The sequence below is a fragment of the Poecile atricapillus genome, chromosome 3 (assembly GCF_030490865.1).
Source record: "Poecile atricapillus isolate bPoeAtr1 chromosome 3, bPoeAtr1.hap1, whole genome shotgun sequence".
NCBI lineage: Eukaryota > Metazoa > Chordata > Aves > Passeriformes > Paridae > Poecile > Poecile atricapillus.
The window spans coordinates 33177107-33195878 of record NC_081251.1 but is presented as its reverse complement, the minus strand read 5'-3'; the positions used below and the strand labels follow the sequence as shown (position 1 = coordinate 33195878).

The 18772-nt window shown below is 41.6% G+C and overlaps 1 protein-coding gene across 1 annotated transcript in view; it reads right to left on the bottom strand.

The window, feature by feature from the left end:
• Positions 1–9206: 9206 nt before the first annotated feature.
• SH3BGRL2 (SH3 domain binding glutamate rich protein like 2) overlaps positions 9207–18772 on the bottom strand; it is a 40187-nt gene continuing 30621 nt past the window's right edge. Inside the window, exons 3-4 of the mRNA XM_058836469.1 lie at positions 14542–14622; positions 9207–13466 (exon numbers count right to left, since the gene is read on the bottom strand). Of these exons, the coding sequence (XP_058692452.1) occupies positions 13452–13466; positions 14542–14622 (96 nt within the window). The 3' untranslated portion in view covers positions 9207–13451. The remainder of the gene's footprint in view (positions 13467–14541; positions 14623–18772) is intronic.

Sequence of the window (18772 nt, the reverse complement as noted above, 5' to 3'; positions counted from 1 at the left end):
TTGTCCCATTCCCTGACTTGTCTTATCCTTTCCTGAAGAACAGTTCAAGGATGTTCTGCTGTTTTTTGATATGTAAAATCAGGCAAAACCAGGTTAGTGCCTTATTAGCACTAAGCGCATTTTCAGTTAAAAAAATATAATGCAAACATACAGGTTTGGAGAAAAGCTTAAGCACAGCTGAGACCTTCAAAGTTCTTTTAAGACCAAATTTCTTTGACTGGCCTTTCATTTTATGCTGAAATGAGTTTTTTTCACTAAAAGATGGAACTTCCAAAATTACTCTAAGCAGACTTTTTTCTAATTTCCCTTGTTCCCCAAAATCTTGCCTCACAGTGACTACAGCAAAGTTTTGAGCAATTGTAATAGAGCAAGCAGGAAGCAAGCATGTACCCGGAGGTCTGGGAGCTGTGACACTGGTGCATTGGAGATGGATATGGGATAAAATATGAAGATCTTTTCCACAGAAGACAGGATTTGGGTCCAGGATTAGATAGCAAATGCCTGCATTCAAGTTGCCCTCTGTAGACGTCCATTCGTGGTAATGAGAACTTTGATGCCTTGTTCATGTAAAAACATTCATCTATTTATCTTAAACTGAGCTAAGCTGTATCCCACAATTAGTATGTTTTCTAAGCTGAATAAAAGGCTAAAGGATGAATTTAGTTTTTGGACTGCAGTTAATGTCCACAGAATGATGATGCATTTATCCAGTGGTAACACCAACAGATGAGGTGAGGGTATCTCTAGAGTTGCTATGATCACAATGAATTCCTTAACGTTGAAGGGTTGTAAACAATATTTAAACAATTGAGAACAATGCTGTTTATATCTTGTGACTGTTCTGACCATGGTTTGCCTTTAACAGAGCTTGTGCTTCAGGTGCTTTGTGTTGTGAGAAAGCACACTGCTGTTTTCAAGATGTGCCTGTCAGCTCTTGGTCCTTCTGCCTACACAGCCAAGCAAGCATGTAGGAGCACCTTTGATGGCACACTTCTGCTTCCTGCAAGTGCATCTTTGAACCCAGCAAGGAGGAGGGCTAACTTTACTCCAAGAATTTTGGTGAACTTGTATCTCTCCACAAAATTTCGGTCTGGCTGCTCAGTAAGGTGTATAGGAGAAGCAATAGAGATTCACAGGGGCCTGTCTAATTGCAGCCTAATTTTCTGGCATGACAGTAGCAGCAGCACTGAAATTCTCTGAGGGGTTTTTCCCATTTCTGTGTGTCTGTGCAAGGAGAGGCATTTCACTCTGCCTCTCCCCCAGTGGCACAGAGATCCTGTCAGCCTCAGCAAAAACAGCTGCTTCCCTGGAGAAACCTCTCCTAGGCCAGCACGTAATACTGTGGAGCAATAAGGCAATTGGCTTAAAATTGCATTTTTTTACTTGAAAAATGTATGTGGTTAGTATGTCACTCTGCATATAATTATTAATCTGTATTTCAGCTTTTCTTTAATCTATTTCTAGGAAAAGTAGGGATGAAAACAGGACTTTTATATAACCCTGATGAAAGCATCTGTCAAGTAACAGGAAAGAAGTAAGTACAAGAGACTTGTTAATAAAACAGTAAAACTATCTGGAGACATAGCATTACAATGAGGGAGCTTAGTGCTCTAATTAAACCATCTGCTTTTAAAATTGATTTCCTTTAGCAACTGGCTTGATTGCTGGGGTGTCCCTGTGTGGCACTGAGCTGAGCCCCTGGACTTGCCTCAATCAGCCTTCCCTGGCCATGAAGGCACTGTCCTCCACACCAGCTGTCTCAGATGGTGCAAAACAGCCCTCAAAGACATCATTCTCATGCAGGGGTGCTCCAAAGAGGTGGCTCCTGTCCCAGGGGGATGATTTCAGCTAAGATAGGGACATTTCTACCTCATCCATACATCTCCTTCACTAGGGTCTATGCTGAAACAGTAAATGACAGCCCCACTATTTGGGGGAACAGGGAGGAGGAATAAAGTAACCTTTCTGTGTTCGCTGACAAAATTTCTGTGGTTGAAGGATAGTGACTACTGACTGGTTTATAAAATGAAACAAATATTTGGAAGTTTTGATCCTGGACATAACTAGAACAACTTTGCAGTTTTAAAGCTTTGTGAAGAAGTCAGTCCCCATGTCATTCAGTTCTACAGAAGCATCATCAAGTGTCCACTGCCCAATTTATTTTCTACACATAACATGCTTTCACTGCAAGTGAGCAGGTTTTCCTACTTTCTTCTTGTTGTGTTTGTCTGCTTTTCCAGACATGGTGTGCAGGAGAAGCAGAAATGCCATTTCTATCACCACGGGCATAAGCATTGTGCTCACTGTTGCCTTATTTTTACTGACGGTCTTTCATCAAACTAATGAAATAAAAAAAGTACCTGCAAATGTCAACCACTGGGATCCAATTCTTGCAAAAGCAAATGTGCAGGAGCCTCCCCAGCAGGAAAGTAGGCAGCAGTGGGGGTGGCTGACTAGAGCCAATGTGCAGAGCTGCTGGGAAGCAGTGGCACAGGTTACACATACTGCCTTACCTGCCCTCACTGAACTCAGCCTTGTAAATCCAGAGAGCAAAGCTGAAAGCATGGGAAAAGCTAATTAAATGCAGCACTCAATTAAAATCCCTCTAAAACTTTTATTAGTTTTGTGAAAACCACTTTACTCATCCTTTTACTATTCTTCTCAGTTTCTTTATGAGGACAGACTGTTCAGGGGAACTGAAAAACTAAGGTGTAGGGTAATCTGTGAGCCTGGGAAATTAATCCTTTATGTGCCAGTTTGATGTGGTCTAAACAGAGTGCTGAGCTGCTGCCTGCATGCTCAGCTACCTTGACAGGAATCATAGAACCATAGTATATCAGGTTGGAAAGGACCTCATGGACTATCTGGTTCAACCTTTCTTGACAAAAATGTGGTCTAGGCAAGATGGCCCACTGTCCAGCCAAATCTTTAAACTGTCTAATGCTGGCAGTCCACCAGTACCCTGGGGAGATTATTCCAATGGCTGATTGTTCTCATTGTGGAAAATTTTCCTCGTTTCTCTGGTCAGAAGCTCCCCAGGAGTAACGTTTACTCCTTACCCCTAGTGTTTTACATGTGATTCCTTATAAAAAGGGAGTGTCCATGTTTTTATAAATACCCTGTAAATACTGGAGCATGGTAATAGTGTCTCCCTTCTCTTCTCAAGGTTCTTAACAAACCCTTTTCCCCATGTGGAGTCTTTCTAGTCCTTAAATTATCTTTGTGGCCCTTCTCTGGACCTTCTCCAGCCGGTCCACCTCTCTTTTTGCCTAGTGGGAGCCAAAACTGAACACAGCACTTCAAGTGTGGCCTCACAAGTGGGATAATGACTCCTTTATCATTGTTGATGCTGCCCTTGTTCATGCAGAAGCAGCTCCTTGGCTTGAAGTGATTACTGACCACCGCCTGGGGCAAAAGATTTGAGCCTAGCTCAAAGAGCAGCAAACAGTTAAAAATAATCCCTCTAAAGCTTCCTGGAAATGGTAGGAATTGCTATTTGAGCCTTTTCTATTGTTTTCTACATCTGTAACACCTTGGTGTTGGCAGAAAGACACAGAGAAGGTGGTCTGTCTGTAATAACTTTTATTTTCTTCCTCTTCAGCTGTGCCAAGAAGAGGAACCTACTGTGAAAATATGTCTCTAAAATTAAAGCTAATTTATCAGGAGCACCCCTACTTATTTTCTTTAATTTTAAAAGCTGCCTTATCTTGCATTAACAGAGGCTTGAGCAACATGTTCTTTATAGGCAGGCGTAAAGTGCTCATAATGCAAATGGATGACAACAGGATCACACAACGCTCCTGGGTGCTCCTCCAAGCAGAAGGACCCCATCCAGCCCCAGCCACAGTCCAGTAGGGCAGGAAACACACCTTGTGGTAGGGCTTGTACCCTGCAACACCCAGCAGCACCCCATAGCCCCCTGCTGACACTGCAGTCAGCACAGGGTGCCAAGCAGGTGCCCATGGACCCTGGTATTAGAGACAGAGGGCTCTGCCAGCCTCTGACCTCCCTTACCTGGCTGAGTAAAGCCCATGGGCTTCACAGCCATAGCAGGTGATGGCTCTGCCAGCGTGTTCCCCAGGATGAAACTTCTGTTGCTGCAAGCTGGTTTGGTCAGTCTCACATTTTGTGTTTGATGGGAAGAGGAAGAAGCGGGCACCCACTGAAGACAGCTGGCACCTCACAGACAACAAAAGATGCCACATCGGAGTTCAAACTGGGTACTTACTTAAAGGTGGCATGAGTATGGAAAGCCAGCGAGTTTCAGCTGCAAGTATCTCTGTGCCTGTGAGTGGTGGCAGGCCAGGGAAGGCTCACCATACATGAGATGAGGTTTGGTTACCTCATGTTTCACAATGTACAGACTGTCTGTGCTGTCCTCTAGATGTCAGTGACAGACAGCACATCCCAGCTCCCTGCTTCCTTCGACACCCTGCCATGGCTGGGCCAGGCTCTTCCCTCCTGCCCTTTCCCTGGCTTGATTGTCTCTGATACAGGACTGATATTTTGGGGCAGCACCAAAGGAATTCGTCCTCCAAAGCAAGCGAAGATACAAAGCCATGACTTCCATTTTTTGAAAAGGCCTGTTTCCAGTTTTCCCATGGGTTACCACTCCTTGGTAACATGGTGTCACTATGTGCTGGTGGAGCATCTGGATGTCCATGACAACATGGCTGTGCTTTCCCAAAGCGGGTGTGCTCTCCTCAGAGGTGATCAGGTGATCCCTGATCAAGATGGGGAGCACCACACCAGGGTGTGCTGACGGTGTTACAGCAGGACCTTCCAACAATGGAGAGCTAAGAGGGTGCAGGAGAAAGAGAAGGCTATTCAACAACTTCCTGTACTAATTTATATGAAGTGAGCTTGTTATTAATGGAACTGCTGGTAGAACAGTTTTCCATCAAAGCCTTTCTTGATGAAAAATGAGGTGATTGAAAGTGCACATTTAAAAAAGTCAATGTACTCGCTCTCTTTGTGGCTATCTTTCAAGAAAAATGCAAAAAGTAATTATTGCATTGGCTTGTTTTCCATCTCTTTATTACACAAGGAAAGTGAGTGACATCTCTCTAAACATCCCTAATGCAAAGATCTTCAGTCAGCACACTGAAGCACAGTGAAGACCATATGCACTAGAGAGACCCCATTCCCTGACTTCACCTTTTTTTCAGCCCTCTACCTACCTTTTTATTCCCCAGGATATGAAAAATGTCCTCAGAAAGGTGCAACAATTACATAGCTTGCCTTTATTGATCCTCCTTAGACTCTAAGTGTCTAAGAGCATCTTTTATAAGGACTGCTGCTGATTGGTTGAAGATTTTGTTAAGATACTGTGATGTAGTTGGGTGGGATAGAGGAAGCTAAGAAAACCTGGAATGTTTTTCTAGTTTCAACTATTACCATCCATGAAGACAGTTTAATATAAATATTAGGTTATCCTAACCCTGAGAGGATGTTGAGCAGGTCTTCATGGTGAAGAAGGTCCTGTAAAGTTACAGTGATCAAAACTCTCCCCAGCCTTTAGCTGGGAAAAGCTGCTGAAGTAGTCACCATTTCATGTTTCATTCTCCATGGTTTTAGGACATATGCAACAGTGGTCTTATTCTTATTCTTATTCTTATTCTTATTCTTATTCTTATTCTTATTCTTATTCTTATTCTTATTCTATTAAATTATTACATTAAATTATTATTATTATATTATTATTATTAAATATAAGAGCATATGTCCCACTGGGGTTTGGAAATCATTAGCTCCACAGCACCCTCTCAGTGCATCTACTCTGAGGGCTTTTGGCTGCCCCAGTGAGAGGTGTTTTCTGGTGAATGGTACATTGCAATGGCAATTGATTACTCTGGAAAGAAGATAATCAGTATGTTTGTTACATTTCCCCTTATAAAATGTACCAAAACTTCTCATTTATCTTTGTAACCTCTCAGCTGGTGACACAAGGCAGGAAGACTGATGTGAAGCTGGGGGTGGTGGCAAAGAGAAGACACAATGGCACAGAGATTGCATTTGAAGGTACAAAAAGGTGTAAAGCAAGGAGAGAAGACTGGAAATTACTCTGATAAATGTGTTGGAAGTCTAGGTAGGATGGTACAACAAGAAGTGGAGGGTTTCAGTTGCAGAAGCCTGCTGAAAGACACATGCAGGAAGCAGGTTGTACCAAACACCACAAGAGAGATTTTGTTGGGACAAATGCAGTGACTTTGCTTTGACATTAGGAAATCCAGGCAGCAGCACTGTGCTGGGGGTAAATGAGAAGCAGCAGCAAGAGAAGGGGAAAGGGGGAGAGCCTGAGCCCTGTGCAGAAACAGCAGGCAGCATTCAGCTGCTGAAAAGAAGGAGACAGATTGTGTACATGTTTGTACATGAAAAGTGGCCATTGCCCTTGTCTTGCTCACCACAGCCCACAAACAGAGCCATGACCATAACAGATCTCAGGCCTCTCACATACAGGATCTTATGCAGGAGTTGCTGCTGGATAGTCAAGGATAGTCATGTTCCTTGTTCTAACTAGTGGGGAATTGAAATCTACATTTACAAACATTTTTTAAAAGATATGTCTATCTATTAAACTGAAATAAAATTATAAAAGTTTTAAAAGATGGCTGGCTACCCATGGTCTTTTCCAGATCTGTATTTCACTCCTGCAGCTATTATAAGTTCAGGGAGTGCATCCCTGGCTATCGATTTTTCTGACACCTTTGAATTAACTGAAGGTTAAAGTCTGTCAAGAGAATGTTTAATTCATGTATTTAGCAAGCACAGTTCTTTCATCTGCCCACACAATATGCCAGGAAATATGCTAAATTGGAGCAATACCTCAATCAGGGCTAAAATGAGAAACTGTTTAACAGCAACACTTCTGCCAAGACACTGAGAGCAAGTATCAGGATCATCTTTAATTACAAATTCTGCTAGCTGAAGTAATTAAAGAGCTTATTCTGGACTTGCTTCATGAAGCTACTCTGTGTTATTGACTAGTGGGAATCTCCTCATCCTGGGGATTTCGATTGGCCCTGGATTTCAGTGGTGCCATCAGGAGAACTGGACTCTTCACTGGCTCAGCCACTTCTTCTACCTGACAAAAGCATAGCTAAGGCAGAAGGAACCAACTCATGACAGGTAATTCCTGCAAGGGAGATATGCAAACGAAAGAACAACCAGGACAATGAAGACAAGCTGGCCATGAATAAAGTTCAGTTGGAATTTGGAAGAAAGTTTCTTTTTTGCTGCAAGAGAAGTAGGATTTTGAGACAACCTTCCAACTAGCACAGCAGAGCCAAAAAACTGCAGGAAAAAAATATCAACCCAGACCCAATGTTGTGCTTTTAGCTGGAGTTGTGTAGTTTTATGAAACAGGTTCTGTGGCAACAGAAACAGCAGAGGACTTGTTTCTGTAACCCAAGACTCTCCTCAAGGCTGATTATTTAATGCAGACCATGAAATCTGTTGCATTGAAATGCCATCCCCTCCACAGGTTTCAGTAGGTATAAGTGGGTTTGATGGATACTCACACTTTGCTCAGAGCAAGAATGTTCCAAAGGACATGAAATGGCCACTTAGGGCTTAAGTATTATAGTCCAGCTGGAGCAGCACTGATGCTACAGCAATTTACCTTAATGACTCAAGAGCATATTTCACAGCAATGCTGTATAGCTCTTCCAACCTAAAAGCCCTTTTATGGCTTAAACTCAAATTTATGCCACTCACAGAATACATCTAAAAGAAAAAAAGACATATCCTTCAAAATCAGGAATAAAAACAGAGGATTTGAAGCTATGAAAACCCAAAGATTAAAATGTGCTGAAGGAATATTATACCAAGAGTGCCAGTGATTATAGAAGTCTCATAGTAGGAAGATCATTTCCTTGGGGGTCAGCAGAGAAAGCCATTAAACAGACATCACCAGGTGCAGAGTGGTAGGGCAGCAGCAGGATGGCCAGACTGCAGAACCAGTCAGAGGCAGTGCTTGTGGGACCACAGCCATCTCAGAAAGCAGCATTCCTGTCTTTTGGAGATGGCACACGGCTGTGCCACTGCTCCAGGCAGGTGATATCACCAAAGGACTCTGCAAGGGCTATTCCCAGCAGACAGACATTAGGCAATAGCTGAAAGAGAACAATATGGGGGTGTGAGCAAAGAAAACTGAAGCAGAAAAGCTGGAGCCCCATCCAGATATAGCTTTAATTAGAAAATCCACAATTAAATGACAAAGGTTATGTATCTGAACACATTAGTGTGCTGCTCATTTTATGCTCAAGAGTGATTCAGCTTTCTTAATTCTCACACCTGATAGGCTGACCTCTTCACATCCACATTCTTCTTGCCTCCCTCCGTTAAGCAGATAAAACTGTGAAATTCAGAGAATCTAAGGAAAAAAGAAGGGAAGGGCTGTTAGCCTTAACATCAGGCTCCATGAGGTGCATTTTTCAAATGAAGGATGGACTGGTGCTTATGTGCTGCAGACAGCAGCAGCCCCCACACCATGTCCAGCACTGTGTGTGCTTTGCCCTGTGAAAGAGAAGTTGACACACAAATTGCCAGGAAAGAAGGAAAACTGGCTGAGGCAATCTTGGAAATGCATGCAGAAACCATGAAATCTGAGAGTTACCCTTTTCCTATTGGGAAGCTGTGAAGTGGAAGTATTTAATGAAGAGCAGTAATGGGGCATCAGCAGCTGGAGAAGCAGAATGGGACAAACCTGAGATGTTATCTTCAGCAAACCTCACCCACTACAGCTTCATATTATTTGCCTGGCCTTGCCCCAAGCTCCTGACCACCTTCTGCAGGTTTGTCTCCATGCCAGCACTGATCTGCTCCTCACTCCTTCAGTCACACATTGGTGAAACAAATCCTTCATGCCTAGGTGCAGTGGTGGTCTGGTCCTCTGGGAGTCAGAAAAGCGGCCATGGCTTTTGTTTGGCATCTGGGGCAAGAAGTCCTCTACACCCTCACTCTGCTATTTACCTGGGTAGACCCCAAACCTGCAGGTATTCTGGACACATTGCAATTCCCATGCAGCTACCGGGGTTCAAAGCTAATTAACATCTTACAGAATCAGGCCCACCCATCCCAGGTGAAAAGTTCTGCAGTGCTTCCACCTGCAGAGGCTGCCCAAACCAAAGCACCAGGCTGCCACCAAAGCAAGCCGCAGCAAGAATAAACTCTTATTTTTTCATTTCATATTTTCATTTTAGCACATACAGCACAGTGCAAATTTCTTTTTGTGAATTACAGTTCTTTATTAGATGAACACAGTTTAATACATGACACATACACAACCTAGGATGCAACATGCTCCCTCCCCTACCGAGTTACAGAACACTGATGCCATGAAGGGGAACACCAGCTCTGTGTTTGTGACCCCACAGGGATGTTACAGATGGCTGGGAGTGGAAGCTTTGCACACAGGTAGGTCTACACAGGACAGAACGACATACATGAGGAAGAGGTAAAGATAAGGGAGTAAGCTGGATCTGCCCTGGCTGAAGGACTGCTCTCAAGAAGATGTTGTTCTCCCTCCCAAATTCCTTAGGGAGCAGGAGGGTGAAGCATAGGCCATGATGCAGCTGGAGTCCTGTGGAAAGCAGTGGTGTGTGGTGTCACAAGTGGCGCTGCCAGTGAAGGGCCCCTGTGAGAACCTCTGCTCAGGGTGCCAGAGCAAGCTGAGGGCCATTCTGCACTGGGTCTTCCACTCGGGCTCCCTGTGAAGGGTGAACATGCAGGGCTCCATCCTCCTCCCACTGTTCGTGCCAAGGGTTGTGAAATCAGTGAATAAGTTACTGAAAACTAATGAGATTTGGCATTTCCCTGGTGATCACCCCACTCTTGCACTCCTGTGAAGGGCCACAAGGCATTTCAGGGTCCTACTTCTGAACCATGGTAATGCCTGAATAGGACACCTCAAATAAATGGCCTGACAGTGAAAAAGGACAGGGAGGGACAAGCAAGAAATCCACTGAGAGCTTGGCAGCTACTCTTCATTTCAGTGATAGCACTTGGGCTGCTCAGCATTGAAATCAGACACTATTTTAAAGTGTAAACATGAATTTATGGGCTTTACTCCAGGTTCACTTCCCTTGGAAGGTTTGATGCTAGACAGTCAACAAAAAGGAAAAGAAAATTAAAAAACAAAGTCACCTAGGAAAAATCAAGAGTTCAGAAGACTCATCAAAAACTGTTTCAGTCTTACAAAGAATATGCCTTTTGACTCAGGCCTCAAAATAAATGTACTGTATTATTAAAAAAATAGCAATATAGAAACTACACCTTTCTCAGTTCAAAGTTTAAGCACATCTAAGAAGACCCCACAGAAACAGTCCTCTTTCTGGCAAGGCACTATCCAGTAGTGTGTGGCACAAACAAAAACACCTCTATCAAAGCCACTGATACAGTGAATGTGCGCGTGCACGTCAGCCCACACAGCAACTTTAGCTAGGTACAAAGATTAAGTTTCACTCACACTGCTCTCCAATTCAAAAAGTGGGGTAGTTATAAGTATTAGCTAGAAACTGGGATCATTTGGTTCTTAAGCATAACTTTATACGCCAAAATTTTTATCAGAATTAAGAATTTCCTATTTCTTTCAATAAATTTCTCTAGTTTCCCCAGACCTTTTCAGTTACCTGATAGCTACATATCATTACTACAAAACTGATTTAAAAAATCCCAGATCATCTTGTGTAACAAACTAGAAGTCTACTTGCTTTAATTACAAAAATAAGGCTGCTGTACAACAGTCAAAATTCACATCCAAACATATATTCTTTTTTTTTTTTTTTTTTTTTTTTAAACTAGCTACTTATAATTCAAAAGCCCACATTCTAAGGGACTTACACTGCCAATCCATGCAAGCAAGCAGGATATCTTTGGAGCTAGTGTTGTCCTCCATACAACTGACTATGCCCACACACATGCTCTGAAATAAGCCAGGTTTACTTAACAGCTGAAACAAGACTAACTCTCCACTAAATGAGAGCCTTCTATTCTACAATTATCAAAATTCAAAAGGAGCTTTGTGAAACTAATTTCACCCCTGGAGAAATCAGAGTGTTTTTTCCTTTCACATCAGTAAACCTGGGGTTTCACACCCCGGATTACTCATGTGCCTATGCTTACACACTTAGGTAAATTTATCAAACCTGGGACTTCAGGCAGTTCTCGAAGTTTACAACGTATCAAGTACATGATAAATCCAGGATGGCTTCTCTGTAATCAACTGCAAAATTACATAAATTCATCTATCTATTCATTTACAAAGTTAAATATTTAACTTCTTTTTTAGGAATAGTTATATTGTATGTGGTGAAGTTAACAATGTACAGCTCCACCTCATGTCATATTCCCTTCCTATAGCGAGGTTCAAGTCTCATGAAAATATGGGATTGGTTACAAGAATGTCACAGTACCTTGACACAGACAACATAATTCTTAAAAATGCATGTACATATATCAATGCCCGTTCAAGATTCCTCTAAAGAAGGTGCTCTGGAAAAGATTTTGACCAGCGAATACAACCATGGACTTCAAATCTGTGTGTGCTCTTGTTCCATCTAGATCTTTAGCTCAACTGAGCAGCCAGGTTTGTTCAGTCTGGTAAGAAGGCGGCTAAGAGGTGACCCAATGTTAGCCTACAACTATTTTGAGGGCCATTAAAAAAGGAATGGTGCCAATCTCTTCTTGTGACTGCCAAAAAAAAAAAACACTGCAAAGGCAGCAGACTCAAATTAAAGCCTAGGAGCCAAAGCTGGACTTTAAGAGATAAAGTTTTCACTAGGAAAGCACTGCAGCAATGTCACTGGTTACTTAGAGAGTTATGAGATCTTCAGCTCTGGATATACTTAATGCTCAGCTATACAAACCCATATCTGATCCAAGCTAGTGTGGTTCTTCAGCCTGATTTTGACAGTCCCGGACCAGAAGACCTTCAGTTGTCCCTTCCAGCTGACATGTCTGGTATGCTATGATTAGTGATGTCAACAGAATATGTGATTTGTTTCACAGTGGGGTTTTGTTGTGATAGTATTGCTTTCTGACACTTTTTACAAGTCTGGCTTCCTTCAAACCACACAGTCTGAGCGATTGCAAAGCAGCTTTTCTACACAGTGGTTGTCTTTCATTTGCCCAAATACATAAGGATGTCCACTCTGATGGCACTACCTTGCCAGTATGAAATCACTTGAGTAAAAGCTACATTACAGCATAGCTGTTATTTATATATCTGTATTTGATTCAAAATGCGTGATGCAATTTTACTTCTGTCTAGAATGCATTTTGTAATGGTCATTGGCAAGTCATGGGCCTAAGTTCTGCTATGTGCATCAATGCAGTCCCACTGGAATAATCTCCACTTCCTTTACTTGGCTCCTGTTCCTCAGCTGAACAACCTCACTGACCTCATTTGGCAAAGCACACATTCAGCTTTCTCACTGCCTTTGAGGCACCTCCACATGACCACATCTGGGGATATAACCAGGACAGCAGCTAGGCAAGTTAAGCATGCTCTTGGACCATGGTGGAGTGTTTAACCATGGGACTGAAACCTTGCTCTCAAAGTATCCCCCTGACCCTCATGTGGTTTGTGGTGGAGCTGTGTGTTACTGAAGGTAAACTGAAGTTTTGGCAAAATTTCATTTTAAGACAGTCCAACTATAGAGCTCCAACCTTGGGTGTTAAGACTTTCTCAGTTAAGACATAACTTCATATTATCATTAGCTATGAGACTCCCTTTATCTCTTCTGAACTCCCCAGTATTGCCACCAAGTGCTTTACTGAACATTTCACCTGCATTTGGAAACACATCAAAATATTTCACTTTGGCACCTCCTTCACGGTAGCAACTTGTTTTAAACAGTCAGTTGCAATGTGCATCATTAGACAAATTGAGTCTTCATTAACAAGATTAGCAGCCCATGTCTCTTAAAACAACCATGATCTAGAATAAACATCACAATAAATAAATGTAGAGCAAAAATATGGCAGTTATTGGCTTAGACTGAGATCTCAAGATTGATGCTTTTTACCTTCTGGATCATAGCCAGCACCTAATAACCACCAGCACTTCAACTATCATCATGAGCTAATTTGCACTACAGTAGTGGGAAGAATTAAAAAAGGTAAGGAATATGACAAGCCCTACACTTCCAATCCTTATTCTCAAACATACATGACTGCTAGAATATCAGGGCCACTTGCAAAATCCAAAGACAAAAGTGAAACATCAACAGTGAGCATTTTTACAATGGAAGATGAGTAGCCCAGCCTTAATCCTATTTCATATGCGTGTTATTAGCTCCACATTATCGGAGAGCACCATCTCATGGCAAGCAGACTACTACTAATGACATGTTTGCTCTATCACAGTGATCCAGTGGGGAAGCTGTTATGTGCTGAAGAATAAAGTCCCTCATTCAGGAATGTGCTTGTTGATACTTCACATGAGCTTTCTATGGTTCTGACTCCTATTGAAAAGAGAAAAAATAAAGAGTATTATTAATTATTATTAACATAATATTAATGTTATTAATTCATTCTCATCTCCCATACCTGTGACCTTTGCATACAAGGTGACCCTAACCCCAGACCACTTAGGAGCTGAGGGTGCATCTCTCTGAAGTACCACCAGATTGAAGCAGGAAGTTTATTCAGACACCCCTCCAGGCCTCCAACACAATATTTTTTAGGAACAGAGCTGCACAGAAGCTGCTATTTCAGATTGTGTCAGAACACTATCTTTTTCCTAGGACAAGTTATCCAATCTACAAGGTGAGGCAGGCTGCCAAAATAACCTGCTTCTGTGGTTCTCTGCTGAGGTTCCTTCCTACTCCTGTCCCTCAAGGGGTCCAGAAATAAATCAATTCCTGACAGAAGAAAAACTCTATAGATACCCAAGAGCTACCACCCAGGCCTGAAACAGTACTAGTACCAAATATATTTAGATATACAGTATCCAAGGAAAGAAAAATCCTCCCCTCTGTGTCTGATCTACTGCCAAATGGCGCACCACAGAGTGTGTTTGAACAAGTGTCCAGACTTCCATATGGCAATAAAATTTCCTGTTATACTGCCTTCAACAGAAAGATGTTACCTGGCTTTGTGTTTTGACCTGTAGATATGTGTTCGCTAAAACTGAATTCAAAAAAGTTAAATTAAGTTCTGAGTGCTCCAACATTTCAGCATTAAAAAAATTGTTAATGCCTAATGAATAAATGCTGAGCTATTATGCCAGGCTTCAGAAAGTTCAGTGATTAAGATCCCAGTTCTGTCTCCTCTAATAATTAATCCAGTTGCAATCTTTAAACTTAATTTACCTGCTGTCTGAAATTACTCCCATGTATATGCTTGTTTTCATTTAAAATGCTGTACTTTTCCTTACAGCTATCTGAATTACTTCATTAGCATTAAGGTGATATGGGCAAGGTATGGATCACAGCAGGGATGCATCCAAACACAGAGTTCCATCCCACACAGGGATCAAAGAAAATTCAATCTCAACATCTCAATAATTCCATAAAAAGTCTGCAATACTTCACTAACCTTTGATGCCAAAGTAGGTTTCAGTCCTAGAAAGGAGAATACAGTGTTGCTCTCCTTTGATTCGAAAAAGCCATCATAATCCTAGAGAATTAAAAGAGGAAAAGATAAGTCAACATTTGTATTCCTATTTTCCTGATTGATATTACCACACCTTGTATTAGACTAAAAAGTGACACGTAATAATGCTCATAAAGATATTGATACTTACCCCTATTCTCCTACCCAAACCTAAAACCTAAACAGAAATGATATCACAAACTACAACCTACAGTGGTGAAGAAAAACACATAAATTCTCTAACTTCAACATCTCTCACTACTTTGACAGGAAAGTATAAGCATGTACTTGCATCAAAAGAAACTCTGTGGTGGGAATATTTTAAAGGTATTTAAGTGCAGAATTTCTCCTAAAACCTTTATGGTGTGCTAGGATGAAGGTGCTTTACCAGTATTTCAATAATGATATACTGCTATATCAGAGTGAACTGGGATACTTTGCAGTTGCATAATTATTTAAACAGCCTCAGCCCTCACAAAAACACAACCATAGCTGCACAAGGGCAGCTCCTCAGCCTAACCCCTATACTAAAAGCACCTGTGAAAGACACCAAGAAGCCAGCAGGAGCATATAATGGTCCTCAGGCCTCAGATACATTAGCTGACAGAAGTAGAAAAAGTAAACCCTCTTAAGATGACTTTTTGTTGTTCTCTTCTTAAAACATGACATATGCTAACTTAGGAATTAACAAAAATTTACAAGTAATTGCCAGAAAGCAAATCCAAGTAAAACAGGCAAATCAACTAAGCCATGGTGTAAAACGAAAGATTACTGAAAGGATTCCCAACAGTGCCATGGAATAAAAAGGGACAATATAATCATTGAATACCTAGAGGAGTAATAAGTAATACTGAAGCTCTGCAGAAGGATGTTGGATTAAGCCCTTGACCTCTAAGAAGGAGACTGCAAAAGCTGCATGGACACTATTAAACCTTAAAAAGGTCTGTTCTGACTCTCCTAAAGCAGATGAAAACCCATGAGGGATAAGGCTATATAAGCAACACACAGGAAGACAGCGTGTGATCTACCTGAGAAATAACCTTACTTTGCTCCACAGGGCTCATCAACAGGTGAGTCACAGTCTCTGGGGCTGAAGGTAGGGCAGCAGTGGATGAGTACAGCCCACAGCAAGAAGGACCCTTTCTTTAACATCAGGGCTGACCCAAACTGACTGAAGATGCCCATTACAACCCTGTAAACTACCAGCAGACAAATTGTGGGCATGCAGCCATTGTGGCAGACAACGGGTCCCCACCAGGAATACTTTTTGGGTCCCCACCAGGAATATTCTCCCTCCTAAGCACCACAGGCTGTAGGAGTCTAGAAATGCAGGAAAATTTCTCTGCTTGTGTAATTCTCTGAAAAATACATCAATTGTATATAATACTGATAAAAAGGCTTCCAAATATCCCTGAATAAGCCAGAGCTTGTAGGAGATTGAATAAGAAGTAGAAAAATAGTTTTTTTTGACACAGAGGTGAAAGTATAAGTTTTAAGAGGGTTCCACACATGGAGTAAAGATGGAGGAAAAAGGGTATAGTTTTTAGTCCTTCTTCTTCCTTCTTCTCCATGCTTCTGCAGTTTATAAAAGCACAGAATATAATTGGTTTAGAGTTAGTCGCACTTTTAATTACGTTAGTAGATATAGAAAACTTATTTGTTAAAGTATGATAACAATATACGTGTCAGTAGTTAATAGGATAGAAATTAGTATAAGAGTGAAAAGGCCACGTGTTTCGGGGCCATTTTGTATCATTAGAACAAGATGAGCCAGGCCGTGGCGATTTAAGCTTGTGCAGTTAGTCTGGATGGACCTGCCAAGTTCTGTAAAAATCCTTTAATAAACCCGAGAAATCAGAACCTAATGAGTCCGGGAGCTTTCTTCGAGTGACGAAGACGGAGATAAGTGGAACTCCCCACGAGGGAGGATCCCAGGAGAATTCAGCCCAGAGGAGGCTGGGGAATTAAAGAGAGACTGTATCTATAGAGAATTCAGCCCAGAGGAGGCTGGGGAGTAAGACAAAATTGTATCTTAAATAAAATTCAGCCCAGAGGAGGCTGAGGGACTATAGAGAGCTGTATCTACAGAGAATTCAGCCCAGAGGAGGCTGGGAGAATATAGAAAGTTATATCCACAGAGAACAGAGCCCAAAGGAGGCAAAGAAGAGAGAGACAGAGGTAACACAGGCAGTCTTCACTAACCCCCAAACACTTCTTTGTCTCAACAGTTTGTCCAAAGAAGGTTCTATGTTTGTTTGGGTGACTCATCATCTCACAGCACCATTTCCAAGTTCTGGGGTTCTCCTGAAGTCTCTCAATCCCAGTACTTCAGTCAGCTCTAGAAGTATCACTATTCTAAGACCATGGTTTTTACACTATTTGTTAATAAACTGGCAAGAAAATAAAGCAGGAAAGTGACTGAAAATAATGTCATAAGAAAAAGGGCCACACTCCTGGCTCAGACAATGACTGAGACTCAGTTAATCCACCAAAATCTGTTTTTGAACATCTGTTTAACCTAACCTCCGTAAAGTAATTTAATACTTAATGATAAAAAGCTTTCTTCAAGTACTAGCTATCATTTTACTTTCAGAATTATCAAGTCCTGACTTGGTATGTCTTTTCCACATTTTTATGATTAACAAACCTGGATTCACTTAGTGAAAAAATTGTGAAGGTTAAGCGGCAAGCTAAACTGAGTCAGTCTGTGTTTGAAAGCGCACAAAACCCAGTGGGGATTGATTCATTTTAAAAGGACCTGAATATTTAAGAACCACAAGAGATTATCCACCAGAAGCAATCTCCCTGATGTTTTGAAATATCTGCATTGCAAAATGTATTTAAATGCTATTGAAACTTACTTTCATGGGTGGTGGGGGAGAAAAAGCATAATGCTTTTAGATAAAGTAGAAGTAAATTTTAAATAGGAGAATTTTCCTAGTGGTGTCTGCAATTACAACATATGATCTCAAAATATTCAAATGTGAAACAAAAAATGTTACAAAAAAGCATAACAGTCCTATAAAAAAATTTAAGAAATCACTTTGGCACAGTAATTTCTTAAGAGATTATTGTGAAGTATGATCTCAATGACGCAATGGCTGTGTCATGAGTGGTAGGAGTTCAAAGTGGGCATCCCTGGCTTTTCCTGTAACACAGGCGAGATAAAAGATTCTCCAAAATTACCCTGCCTTTGATCTTACCATTAGAAGGGGAGGAAATCTGTGCAGATTTGGGCCACATGTAAAGACACTAAATCCATGAGTGAGGACATAAAAATTCTTATCGCAGTAAAAAGCATCACACTGCTACCAGCAGTAGATGCAGAGGCTGAAGAGAGAAAACAGCACAAGCTCAGTGAAAATGAGAATTTCATATCCAGGCAGGAGCCCAACTCACTGGTGACCCAATGGGTTCCATTTGGAAAAGTTCTGCGGGACATTCTGCCTCCCACGGAGGTTCATTCACTGGTTTTGGCAAGGCAGTGGTTCCCTCTTTCTGCACCACACTTCACCACTAGCAAGCAGCAAGTTACTACAACCTTCTTGTCACTGTCCCAAGCAGCTCTACCCCAGGAGCACTGTGGCTTTGCTGGGATCAGTGGAGCAGTGCTGTCCTGCTCCTGTGCAAGGAAGTTGCTCCCATTGTCAATGGGAGGCATTCTGAGAGCAGCTGCTAACCTAAAAATATACAAGTATGGCAAACCGCTACCCACGGCCCCACTTCTAAGGCAACTATGTGTACAAATATAATTTTGACTGTAGCATTTTAAATCATGAAACTTGGTGCTTTCCAGAGCTGCTAATCACACTCCATTAATGTATAGAATTCTGGCAACATTGGTAGTTGAGTAAAACTGATGAAAAACTCAGTACTAAAACTAGTAGGACATGGAGACAGTGGATATGAATCGTCAGCAATGCAGAGATGCTCAACCTCTGGAGAAGTTGAAAAGCCAAAAGAACAGATGATAAGTCCCATGACTGAGGGTATGAAATGTTAGAAAAAAAGACAAATGCCAGTTAGGAGGAAAAAATATATCTCAGAATGGTTTAAAGGGACAAAGAAGGGATAGGAGGATAAAGAAGGAGAGAAAAAAGCTATTTCAAGGGAGAATGGCTTTTTAACAAGTTAACAACTAGCTGACTGCTTTAGACACAGTTCCTCACCCTTA